Source organism: Pipistrellus hanaki (assembly GCF_964339955.1).
Source record: "Pipistrellus hanaki genome assembly, chromosome: 3".
In the NCBI taxonomy this organism is placed as follows: domain Eukaryota; kingdom Metazoa; phylum Chordata; class Mammalia; order Chiroptera; family Vespertilionidae; genus Pipistrellus; species Pipistrellus hanaki.
The window spans coordinates 28630442-28643989 of NC_140505.1; the positions used below are offsets into that span (position 1 = coordinate 28630442).

A 13548-nucleotide genomic window follows, 5' to 3' on the forward strand; every position below is an offset into this window, starting at 1 on the left:
TATATATATATTTTATCCCATGATTTTTGAATAATTTTTCTTAATATGTTTTAATACTCATATGAGAGAACTCAATTTTACATTTATATTTATATTTATATTTATATTTATATTTATATTTATATTTATATTTATATTTATATTTATATTTATATTTATATTTATATTTATACATTTGTCTCCTTTCACAATGGTGTGACTACTTGGCCCTTAGTTACTCTAAAATCTCACCTTCAGGGCAACAGGTCTCCTAATATGCACACAAAGAGAAAGCATTTTTAGACTTTACCTGCTATTCTGAGAACTATTTATTCAAATTTATAGAGCTTGTGTGCAGCATTCAAGATAGGAGGGGGGCTTTATATTATACTAGTGACATGGTGCATGATATTAGTGTATGGTGTGTGTGTGTGGGTGTGTGTGTGTGTGTGTGTTCCTCAGCCCAGCGTGTACCCTCTCCAACCTGGGACATCCCTCTCATAATCCAGGACTGCTGGCTTTCAACTGTTCACCTGCTGCTTGCCTGATTGCCCCTAACTGCTTCTGCCTGCCAGCCTGATCACCCCTAACCACTCCCCTGCCAGCCTGATTGACACCTAACTGTTCCCCTGCCAGCCTGATTGACACCTAACTGTTCCCTTGCTGACCTGATTGTCCCTACCTGCCCTCCCCTGATGGCCTGGTTGACCCAACTGCCCACCCCTGAAGGCCTGGTCATCTCTGACTGCTCTACCCTGGTGGTCTGGTCATCCCTAACTGATTTCCCCTGCAGGCCTGGTTGCTCCCAACTGCTCTCCCCTGCTGGTCCGATTGCCCCTAACTGCCCTTCCCTGCCATCCTGATTGCCCATAACTGCCCTCCCCTACCAGCCTGGTCACCCCCAACTGGCCTCCCCTACAGGCCTGGTCACCCCTAATTGCCCTCCTTTGCAGGCCTGGTTGCCTGCAACTGCCCTTCTCTGCAGGCCCAGATCCCCCCCGCCCCCAACTGTCCTCTCCTGCAGGCCTGGTGCCCCACCAACTGTCATGCCCTGCAGGCCAGGTCTTCTCCAATTGCTCTCCCCTGCAGACCTGGTCCCTCCAACTTACCTCCCCTGCTGGCCTGATCACCCACAACTTCCCTCCCCTGATGACCATCTGTGTTAGCCATCTTGTGTCTACATGGGGCAGTCATCTTTGACCACATGGGAGCAGCCATCCTGTGTGTTGGAGTGCCCGTCAATTTGCATATTACCTCTTTATTATATAGGATACACTGTAACTTTCAACCTTTTTTTTTTTTCCAATTTCTGCTGCTATTTTGAGTCTTTGCATCTACATCTCATTAGCCTTAGACTGTTAAATACTATTCTTTCTATTTCATTATTCCAAAAAAAAACATAATTTCATATTTCAATCACACCTTTTTGAAATCTTTACCATAAATCCAATACAGAGGCCTAAAAGTAATAATGATGGAAATTTTAGTTAGTCTACTTTCTCAGAGAGTGCCTTCATAATTTCTTGAGAGGATAAGCCTCCTCTAGCTTGTGTGCATTGGAAGCATACCTTATTTTCAGGGAGGTCCTATATTCACATATACCTGCTTGAAGACTCTCTTCCAGGAGATTTCCCTAAGGTCATTTTATCTTTCTGTTGTCCTTATTGCCATGACACTAAAGATACATACTTGGATTCTTCTCCCCAAAGTTATAAATTTTGCCTACATCTCCACCTAAGTATTATTGCAGCATGACTCATACATATGACAGCAACATTTTTTTAAACTAAAATTTCTTCTAAAAATCTATTCTTTCTTAAAGCAACTGACAGAAAGCATTTTGGAAGGTAACTAGGGTGTATTCATTGCTCTAGGCTCTTGGTCCATAGATTTTCCATCGGCTCCTTGGAGTCAGCCTTCTTTTTTCTAAAGATGAGCTTATGGTTTCCCTATGCTTTTTATGGTTCATTTATTTATGGAAGGAATTGTGTTCCATCTTATGTTCAGATAATATTTTTCTAATGAAACCTGCATAGCCATTTCATTTAGAATTTTGACTATACCCAAACATTATCACCTCTTAGCATATTTATTTTTCTCTGCAGCAACATCTTCTAAGATACTCAATGGATTTGCTAGTTTATTATGTTTACCATTTGTCTTCCCCTACTAGAATGAAAATTCCATGGGGGGAAGTGGTTTTGTTTATTTCATTGACAGTGTATCCCCCAGCCTAGAATAGGATCTAACTTTCAGTCGGTGATAAATAAAATCTGTGAAATTAACAAATGTTCTTCAAAGAAGCGCTTTCTCTATTTTTCCCAATTCTAAAAATTAATAATTAAGCAATAAGTCACATGAACTCATCTATGAGATACCTGACTGTGAATAAATTGTGACTTTTCCCATTTTGTATAAATATATAAATAATTCTAGAACACTAATGAAGATACTTATATTATCTAATTCCAAAAATTTCACTAACTCAATCCTGCCATATCGTGACTCTGATCTGTGTGAATTATTTCACTTGCTGCATAATAAAGCAAGTTCAATTTTTAGTTGGACTGTGATAATAGAAAATCCTGATACTTTTTTTTTTTTTGGCTAAAATTAGTAAAAATGCACATGGACTGGAGACCAATGTTCTAAATTGCTCTGATTTGAGGCTCAGCCCCTCGTTCATGTGGAAGTGGGAATGGGACTTAAGGAAATGATATATAAGTAGCTTTTTCCTAAGAAGCTTAGAGATTTGAATACAGACTATTTATATTTAATGATTAAAGAGCCTCTGGCAAGCAAACAATTGGATTTATTCTTTTTAAAAATATATTAGGGTAACAATACTGCCATGGGGCTCTCAAAAACCGGAAATCAGTGCATCAATAAGCCAACAAGCCCGTTTCCTCCTTCCCTGTGGCTAACCTTCAGTCGATGATTCCTTGGCTGTGGCCCACAGGCAGGCACTCACAGCCTCATAGGAGGCGCTCAGTCGTGTGGCCGGGTCCCTCTTTGGCTTGGGTGGAGGCTGTTTCCGTGGTGATGGGAGGCCACTGCTGTCATCCAGGCTGAACACAGAGTGCAGAGAAGGAGACCGGGTGGAGGAGCCAGCCAGGGACTGCATCAGGCTGTCCACAGCCATGGGCACTGGGACAGAGCTGCAGTGGAAATGCCTGGGTCCACTCCTGTCTTCAGTTCTTGAGGGGAACAAAACACAAACAGCACCCGGGGAGGCCCAGATGCATTACATTCAGAGGATAACAATGAACCTGCTCAACCAGACACAGTCAAGGCTTTCTGGTTAACAGCCTTCCCCTCCGAGGCTGAAGGCTGCCTGGACAGCACTCTGGGAACCCACACCCCCAGAGAAAGCTGCCCAGTCCTTCCAGCCCCTGCTAGATGATAAATGAGCACCTTGGAGATGCATCATTATCACTGAAAAAAACAAAAGCAAAAAACAAAACAAAATAAACTCACACAAATGCAACACTTCTTAAGGAGTGCTACATTTTCTACCAGGCATTCACTGAATGAATTTTTTCACACTCTGATTATTAAGCAAAAAAAAAAAAGCCAACACCCAGAATTTTAATCTGAATGATCATTTCTGGAGAACCCATCTTAATAGAGAGTTACTGATGCATCAAATGCTGAGAATTCACCACCACTTCCCCTTGCAAAACAACATGTACTCAAAACCATCAAAGATCTACATTTTCTCTCTCTTTTCTCCTAACCAATTAAACCTCATTGGCAATTATTTCATTACATGCAGAATTATTATTTTTCTTCTGTTACCCACCCTGGTTGTCCAATGCTAAGTAAACTGCGGGCATTCAACAACAACAACAACAACTTGACAAATACTTCTTCACTTAATTTTATATCAAGCACATGAACACATAATCAAATTGAGAAATTGGGGTGGCTGTTTAGCTCCAGCAGAGAAAATAACAAACATTATTTTGGAAGTCATATAAAATTAATAGTTCTATGGTTTAAAAAAAATTCCTTCTGGCTTCATATGTCAATATAATCATGTAGCACCAAGATGCCAATGCATCCATTTTACCAGGAGTCTCTGAGAATTTGTTTTAATAATTGTATCTTTGCATGGCAGCACACCAACAGGGCTGGCATCCACCACAAGGCAGAGCGAGGGGCCTGGGTAGAAAACGAACTAGCTGAAGATAAAAGCATGGCGCTCAGTGGGTGATTTGTTTCCCCTGTAATGTTTAATTATAGTTTTCCATACAAAAGGATTTTTTTCAGTTTTTAATCACTGAGATATTTTAAGCTAACTAGTGAGAGGCACATCACCATTTCCACCTTAGTAAAAAATCGTTTGACATAGGTAGTCAAGGCAAAGGGGAGTCACTTCTTAGTGAGAAAAAGAACTAGATATTACCGAGCTCCTATGAAAAAACAAGCAGTTCCTTGACAGTGAATTAGGATTTCAGGGACCCACGTGCCTGCCCTCCCAGGGAGGGGTTCTATGAATCGCAGGGGTCCTCATCTTTCATGGAGAGGCAGGAGTGATAAAGTGGAGAAGGATCATGTGGTCCCCACATTTCTATGTCAGCCTCCAAAGTGAACTTTAAAATAAGAGTCTCTCCCCAAAGGGTTCCTTATTGGCAAAGAAAATGAGACAGTTTACTAAGGAAAACATCTATACAACTATTTATTGGTTTCACTACTTTTGTTTTGAGAGTAGCTTCTCTCTCTCTCTCTCTCTCTCTCTCTCTCTCTCTCTCTCTCTCTCTCTCTTTTTTTTTTTTTTTTTTTGTTAGATTCCCAGAAGTTTCTCTGAGTGAGACTTTGATATAGTTGGCACTTGTATAAAGATGTGGAGAAGCCAGCTAAGGCAGAAATATCAGATGCCCTAAAATGTTGTGCTTGAAAGGGAAATGACTGATGCAAGCATTGTAAGTAAAGCAATAATTACTCCGTTGGACTCAACTCACACATGTAGCATTTATTTCATTAAAAGGATGCAGAGGAAAAGCATCCTATTGGTTTTTATGAGGTTTCAAATAAAGGGTAGGTGCATATTTGCCGGTTCCCGTAATTACTGTCATATTTGATTGAAATTTGCATCAAGGGCTATCGGAACTTTCTTGATCCCACTGAATCAATTACATAGATAATTAAAGTTGCGCACTGTCTGCCTTTACCTTTTGGCTCCTTCCTCATGCTTGCCTCTCGCCTCCAACTTCTCTTTGTGGTAAGTAGCATTCATTTCATTCCTGAGCCGGTCATTCTCACGGGCAATGTCTGAAGCATTCTGAATGACCAGGGCATCATAGGTCTTCAGCCCCATGTCCTCTGTAATCTGCAGGAAGCTGTTGATGGATGTGACCTCTTGCTGTCTGAGGCTTCTTTTCTGAAGCAAGTGCTGGCGTGCCAGAAATCTTCTAATAACTTCCCCATAAAAGAATGCAATCAGGGGTCAGGGAGAGAAGCAACAGCGGAAAAACCCAGACCCACACAAACAAAAGCCACGGTACATTTATGTCTGAGCAACTACAAAATAAGGTATTTAATTCAAAATAAAATGTACTAAAATATTCTAATCTTGCATTAAAAATGTCTAAATTCAGTCATGATAACGCTAGAGACACAAACCCTTAAACTGAATGAGGTCATGAAAGTAATAATAAGGCTCCCACACTTTTTATTTTGTTTGTTTGAGAGGCTAGACATTGATAGGCTGGACTAAAGTCAATGAAAAGGAACAAGGTCCAAACCCCAGAGAATTTTGGGGTTTGACTCTAACTGGACCATTTTGAGACACACTGATTATCTTTGTTACATCAGATCATAACAGAAATGATGAGGATCCTGGAATCAATCTTTGAAAACATCATGCACATATTGTTAATAAGACTGTGATTTAACTCTCAGAAAAACTAACATTGCACTTAAGAATCGAGAAAAAGATTTTGTAGAAATATAGGACACCCTTCCTGCTTTCTGGGGAAGCAGGGGTAGAGAAATGTGTAAGAATTGGGGGAAACAAGTGAGTGAACACATTTTGAAATGGCTAATTTCAGCACATATGTGAGACTTGGAATAAAAACAATGAGTGTAATTTAAATGCACTTCCGTGTGTTCAGAACACCATTTGATCACTCACTGCCCCAATTCAATGATAATTAATATTCCATTATCTCCATTCTGTAGACAAAGAAAGAGAAGGTTAGTGAGGACTTATTACAGTGTGTAAACCTTATTATAAACAATTAGAGGTCTGGTGCACAGATCTATGCACTGGGGGCATTGGTCTGCTGTGGGAGCACAGCTCATCCAGGTCAGCCAAACAACACTTCCACTGTGGGAGAATGCTGACCATCCAGGGGCAGCTTTTGTATTTAAGTGTCTGCCCCCTCATGGTCAGTGTGCATCATAGCCAATGGTGGACAGGTCTTTCTAGTCATTCTACCATTTGGTTGCTAGGCTTTTATAGATAGATAGATAGATAGATAGATAGATAGATAGATAGATATGATCATAGCCTCCTTCAGCTTAAGGATTTTTGCCTTTAGTATTTCCTGAATTTAGATTTTCCTTTTTAATACGAGATTAGAATATGTCAGTGAATGTTTATTCTGCACTAAATGTATCTTCCTCCAAGAAAACACAACCAATGAATAGAAGAGCCAGGATTCTAGTCTCTGGTTATGAGGCCAAGCTCATTCCCTTAGCATCCAACCACTCAGATATCACATGATCTATCACTCTGTAGAAAGCAGATTACCAACAGGGAAGCCAAGGTAGCATGCTTACAATCAGTGTGAAGAACTTTGTATAACACTGAACACAGGGATCAGGTTGCATTCTGAGAAAGGGATTCTGCTTCCAGTCTCTGAACAAGTTCATGAGAGCAAGATGACCCTCCCCTGCTTGTGTATGCTGTGGACAGGTGCCGGGGGAGTGATTACTATTGGGTCCTTTTGACTCTGGGATGCCATCCCTTCCAATTCTAAGTTTCTAAGATTAGAAGGAACAGTTCAGATTTTAATCAAATCTATACTTTCAGGGAAAACCAATGGGTGTAGCAAAATCACTTTATTCTCATCTGTAGGGGAGGAACAAAAAAAAAAGGCTATGAAACATTGAGTGCTTTAAAATAGTCCATGGCTACTGAAGAACACTGTGTGGGTTATCTCTGACATCCACTTGATGCCTTTCCTTGATTACAAGGTGGAAAGCTGTACACAACTTTCCACAATTATGGCTTCAGAGGCAAGCACTCTGCAGACACAGACAGCTAAAATGCTTAAGGTTTTTATTCCGATGGCAATACTAAATGATTAGTTACTTGGAATGCAGTGGTATTGAATTAACTGTAAACAGTCATGCTGCACTAATCTAAAGGGGAAACATTTAAACAGTAAAAGGGGCAACCAGATTTCTAGAAAGAGAAAATGCAGAATAAGTATTAACCATGTGAAGAGCACATTGGGAGAGAGAAGCAGAATTCAAATTGGTCCACTCACTTGCTAATTCTATTACTTAAAAAAAAAAACAAAAACAAAAAAAAAACATATACATACATCAATAAAAACAAAAACAAAAACAAAAACCTGAGACATTGACTTTTGGAAGGATCAAGCTGTTTAATCTCTTGTAATAAAGGGAATATTAATGTGGATATGCCAGACTACTTGTGACTTCAGATGTCAACAGAGCTATTCCCTGGATTCATCTGGACCCGAGAATCTATGGTCCCATATTTGGAGAACTCCATTTTCTCACATTTCATACTAGCACGTATTCAAATTCTTTAAAAATGTTATACCAGCCCTGACTGGTTTGGCTCAGTGGATAGAGTGTCGGCCTGCGGACTGAAGGATCCCGGGTTTGATTCCGGTCAAGGGCATGTACCTTGGTTGCAGTTACATCCCCAGTGTGGGTGTGCAGGAGGCAGCTGATCGATGATTCTCTCATCGATGTTTCTAACTCTCTATCCCTCTCTGTAAAAAATCAATAAAGTATATTTTAAAATGTTATACCAGTTGCTAAAAAATTGGTATATTTAACAAGGGGCAAGTAATAAAAATAAATTTGCTTCAATATATATTTATATTTATGCTCTTCTGACAATTTTTAAAGACTGCTTTTATGACATAGTATTCAGATTTTAAGTTCCATCCAGGACAAAGTAAACATATAGTCAGAGAGAAACTTCTGTTAGGAATAATTTGAGATTAAAATAATTTAATTTAAGATTAAGAATAACAGCTTTCTTTCCCTCCAACATTTACAAAGAAATAAATGAGAACTCTTGAAAAACTGGAAATGACACCACATCATATAAATTTTGAGTAAATTTCATAGTAGCAAAAAGTACTGAAGGAACTATTCCAAAAGATATAAAAAAGAAAAATCAATACCTAATGCTTTGCATTTAAGAGCCTATAATTTAAAAAATGCTTTTATATCCTTTATTTCATTTATGCCATAGGAAGTTATGGTTTTCATCTTGATGCCATTTTGTAGGCCATTCTCAATTTTTTATCTGTAGAGGTGTAGAGATAACTAGAGTTCTGCTCATTTCTTTTATTTCAGGTCAGCAGGGCACAGCAACTTCTCTTTGTAACAGAATAGAAGGGAAATTTCTAGTGGGCACCCCTGATGGAAGGCAGAGGGCACATTCTTCTAATTATATTTAAGGAACATTTCCAGGAGAATTTGACACTTTACTCTATGTACATATAACATGATATTAAATGGGGCTCTCAGTTAACTCCATAGCGCGGTGATTACAACGCTGGTCTTGTAAATTGGATTTTTCCCATTCCAATCACAGCTGAGACTGGAAATACAGCTTCTGATTCAGGAGGTCTGGGGAGGGGCCTGAGACATGACATTTCTAAGCATCCCAGATGGTGCCGAGGCTGCAGATGCTCAGGTCACAGGGTGGTTTGTGAGGGCTGGCCACACAAACAGGAACTGCCAAGGCAAATCCAAAACAGACCCCCGCCTCTCTCTATACTGATGAAGGACAACATTAAGGAGGCCAGGTGAACATCATCCACAGAGAAGCCACAGTTGCTAAGAGGGTGGGTCCTTCCCCTAACCTTAGGCTTCCCCATCTGCCTCTGACCAGGTAAAGAGCAAGCTGCTGAAAGTGGCTTCTGAGGACCACCCAGAGAACTTGCTATGTGACTCTGGAGGACATGGTGGAGCGTGAGTCCTGAGAAGACAGATGCTGTATCAGTGGCTGCTGCCAGGCCCCTGAATGCAGGGTGGCTCTGTGGGGAGAAGCTACGCTTGTCAGGGTCCCAGGGTGTGCTTCTCCAGCACCAGATGCGGTTTTCAAGACAGAGATGTCTGCTCGCGGTCATTTAAAAAGACTTCTTAGACAGCATAGAGGCCTGGGCAGAGAATGCCCATGGAGTACCAAGGGGTTGCGGTGGGATGATAAGTGACTGTCCAAAGGAGAGGTCTTGCCAGTTCTCAGGTGGGTAGTACAGATAAATGCTGAAATGTGGCCACATATCCAAATCGCCGTTGAACACCCAATCACCCACCAGAGGAGCCCCAGGCTAGGTCACACTGCCGATGTCAGACAGAAGAGCTGCTCTGTCTCCTCACTCTCCCTCCTCTTCCTCAGCTCAGGAGGGTCACAGGTGCGCATGAGCCTAAGTAGGCAAGAATGAGAAGCATGCCCATTGCCCACCTGTGAGGCATGAGGGGTCCAAGATGAAAGTTTTTGCTTAGAATGATGTGCTTAATTTTAAGCATTATTTGGATTGAACTTGTTCATTCTGAATGAGACCGTTTGAGGAACCAGAATGTAGCAGTACTTTTTTGTCATCAGAAAATGATAAGACATTGGAGATTTCATGAGGGCATGCCTGGATGAAACCAGGAGTTTCAAAAAGACAGAGCCCTGAACAGAATGAAACTGATTTTTGCATCCTGTGAATTGTCTTTGCTAATTTTAAACAGCTTCAAATATACCAGAGAGCTCATTACAACCAGTTCCACCAAAAACCAGCATCTGGATTAATTTTTCCTTTTTCCCTTTCTTTGAAAATTATACTTATAATGCATAATTAAATTATTGATAAAATTAAAAATCTATTAAGTATGTATGTTTTATGTGAGGCATAGTTATTATTTTTAATATGTAGCCATTTTGATGGTTGCTTGGGTTTTGATAGGAAAAGAAATTCTAAAGGAACTCTCTCCAAGTTAAAATGAAAAAAAAAATGCTATCTGCTATCAAAGATAACACTCCAGATATCATCACTGCTTCACAAAGGAAAAAGAAAGTCAAGGATTTTCCCCATGCATATGCAGAATCACATAAAATATGATCTGAACTGGCTGAGAATCTGGCTCCTTAGCTGAATATAAGTACCATCATGGGTTCACGGGTACACACTTCTTGTAAGGATCAATAAGCATGAATATTTGCAAGGTAGAAGATGCATAAAGCATGGCATAGAAATAGCTTTTCTTCCAAACTGTGATTTAGATAAAAAAAAATTTGCTACAAAATATCAACTGAAATGACTACCAAATAAAGCATGAGCAGTATCGTGTCTGCATACACTGATTCAGAGACAGGTAAAGAGCAAACTAAGCCACAGTGCTGCCTAAACCCCCGAAAAGTGTCCATAGCAGCATCATAGTGTGGATGGAGCAGTTCACCCTAATGTAGATCCCACTGATATTTAAATTTCTATTCCACAACTCACAAAAGTTCATATATGTTAGTGTGTACTGTTACCTTTTTGACAGATGATAATTTTTCTCTGTTGCTGTAGGCACAAATCATTGAGCTGTTTGGCATGGCAGTATTTTAGAAACACTTTTCGGACTCCCATCTAAAATGTAAATAGCAAGAAAACATTTAATAGCACAGAGATGCCAAAATGATTATGAGGAAACCATCAGGCAAGAGATTTTTCTAGAAAACAATTAGAATAAACAAAATAGCAAATGTAATGCCAGTACATCTCCTTTATTATATTTTAACACTATTAATACCTAATCCCAATCCCTCAAATTTTGTTCTAATAAGTACCTTTATTGTGTGTACACATTGTCATCTATTTTTGCAAATGCCTACACTCTACAGTTGTGGTAGTTGCACCAGGTAGTGCAAAATACTAACAGGCTTTGACTTTTTTTTTTTATTGTTGATCCTATTACAGATGTCCCCCCATCTCCCTCACCTTTGCCTACCTCCACCCAGCCCCGCTGCCATCACTCCCCTGGCTTCACCACTCTGTTGTCTGTTCATGGGCTATACATATGTGTTCTCTGGCTACTCTCTGCACCCTTTATCCAGTCCTCTTTATCAGAAGATGAAGCCATCCCCATGCATGAATTTTTGCACTCCAGAGCCAGTCCCCTAACTTTCCTTTGTGATCAACCCAGGGAGGGTGGTTAAGTTTACAAAAAAGGAAAACAAACAAATAAAAAGATCCAAACAAAACATACAAAGTCACACAAAATTGTCTATTGTCAATTAATTTTTCTACTGAACTGTACATTATTATATACTAGAGGCCCAATGCATGAAATTTATGCAAAAGTAGGCCTTCCTTCCCCTGGCTGCCGGCACAGGTTTCCCTCTGGCACCCAGCACCAAGCTTCCCTCTGGCACCCGGGACCAGGCTTCCCTCACAGCCCTGGCTTCATCCAGAAGGTCTTCCAGAAGGACATTTGGTCTAATTAGCATATTATGCTTTTATTATTATAGATTCAATGTATATAGCCACAATTATAGAACTGCAACATGAAAGTAAAAAGACTCAACAAAGTCATGTGTGAGCAATAATCTTGTAGTCGTCTGCATAAGCAGAAGTATACATTGAGCTTTCTTCTCCAGAATTTTAAATTTTCATCATGTCCTCACATTTGTTTCCATAAAAAAGGTTAGTGGTATTCGAGCTAGTCCAATCATGCTGCTATTGATGAAAGCAGCCACCAAAGAGAATTCTTAAAAACACACAACAATAAGCCATGCTGAGCACTTAAAAAATAATTTTCCTGTGTGTTGTGCTCATTTTCTAAGAATTCAGGGAACTGAATGCCTTTTACAATGCAAGTATTCACAGTTTCTCAGGGGAAGCAGGCATAAATAATTGCAGAAAAGTCTGGTAAATACAGACACGAAGTGCTGTGGAAGCTCGGAGGTGATATTCTGTTAGATAAAGAAGAAATACTGCATAGGCAAACCTTGTAATATGTTCATAATCACATTCTCAGCACTTGAAACAAACACTGTTAAAATAAGAGGAAGACTAACATGTGTGCTCCCAAGCATGACCTGAGGACATTAAATGATAACACAGCACAGCCTGTGTCATACATCACAATGACACCCGGGGCTTGCATGTATATACACACCATTAGGTACTGGAAAGGTTTATAGGTCAGACTTGTCTTCTGAGTATGTGGCCAGAGGCAGTTTATGAACCTTTTCATATGGAAACGGAGTTTACTTCAAACATACTTTGTCACTTCCCATCTTTCCTTCTAACTCTCCCCTTAGCCATGTTGTCTCAATGAAACACCACATTTATATGGAATTGAGACCGGAATCTTACAATATGGTAGTCAGGCTAGTTAGTTAGATCAACAGAGAATGTTCTCAGCTGCTGTTCTGTTTCAGAGGCCTCTCTCTGGCTGACTAGATGTCCTTCTTCATTTAGTTTTGTTTAGATTAGTTTTGTTTTGTTTTTAGTTGGTTGAAATTTGAGACATTTGCCTAGGTGGGTGGCTACAGACAATTGTTACGCCCCCATTGTATTGCCATTCTCTCTCCCTGGTTATTTTCCATAATTCACAGTCTTTCCCCCCCCTTCCCGGCTATTGACTTCTTTTGGCAGTGAACAGGAAGAACAGTTGGTACTGTCTGTGAGCACTGTGGAACAAATCTGTGAGACAGGCATTGGGAAGGAGGGAGCATGTCATCTTTCTGTTCATCCCTGACTGCGGCATGTTACTCACTGTGGGAAACCCTATCCCAAAGGCAACATTCATGCAAACCTGAGTTCCAGAATGAAACTCTAAGGAGTGATAGTCAACAAGACCACATAACTGGTGAAATCAATAATAATTAGGGGAACTAACAAATGGAAAGAACACAAGGGGAAGAGACCTATAGATGCAACTAGGAAAGCTGGATTCTATTCGTACCCTCCATACTCAAAAGGAGACCCTGGGCAGGAAGAGAGTTAGATCTCATACAGTGACATTTCTAACAGTCATTTAAAAAACCAACTTTATTTATCTTGAGAATTCTGCTAGATTTTAGAGTTACAAAGGAGGTCCCTCTTCTCAGAGAGTTCAAATGGAAAATCTGCAGTAAGCAAAATCTAGAGAGAACACCTGCTCAGTGTGATAAGAGTTATTTTCAAGGACCCTCAAAGAGGAAGAGGTGATCAAGATGGAATCAAGTAGGATTCACTGAGAAGCATGTTACCTAGGCCATATAGCATTGAAGGATATGTAGGAATTTTCTAGGGTGGTTAGGCATGGTGGGAAAAGATGAATGTAGGGCAGAAAAACTAGCATATGAAAGGCAAGGAGCAGAAAATGACA

General features: G+C 40.1%; 1 protein-coding gene across 4 annotated transcripts in view; it reads right to left on the bottom strand.

The window, feature by feature from the left end:
* MYO16 (myosin XVI) overlaps positions 1–13548 on the bottom strand; it is a 505283-nt gene that overhangs the window by 76126 nt on the left and 415609 nt on the right. For all 4 annotated transcript variants that reach the window (XM_084879972.1, XM_084879970.1, XM_084879971.1 and 1 more), the window contains 3 exons: positions 10724–10820; positions 5154–5400; positions 2905–3176 (listed from right to left, as the gene is read on the bottom strand). In XM_084879972.1, the coding sequence (XP_084736098.1) occupies positions 2905–3176; positions 5154–5400; positions 10724–10820 (616 nt within the window). The remainder of the gene's footprint in view (positions 1–2904; positions 3177–5153; positions 5401–10723; positions 10821–13548) is intronic.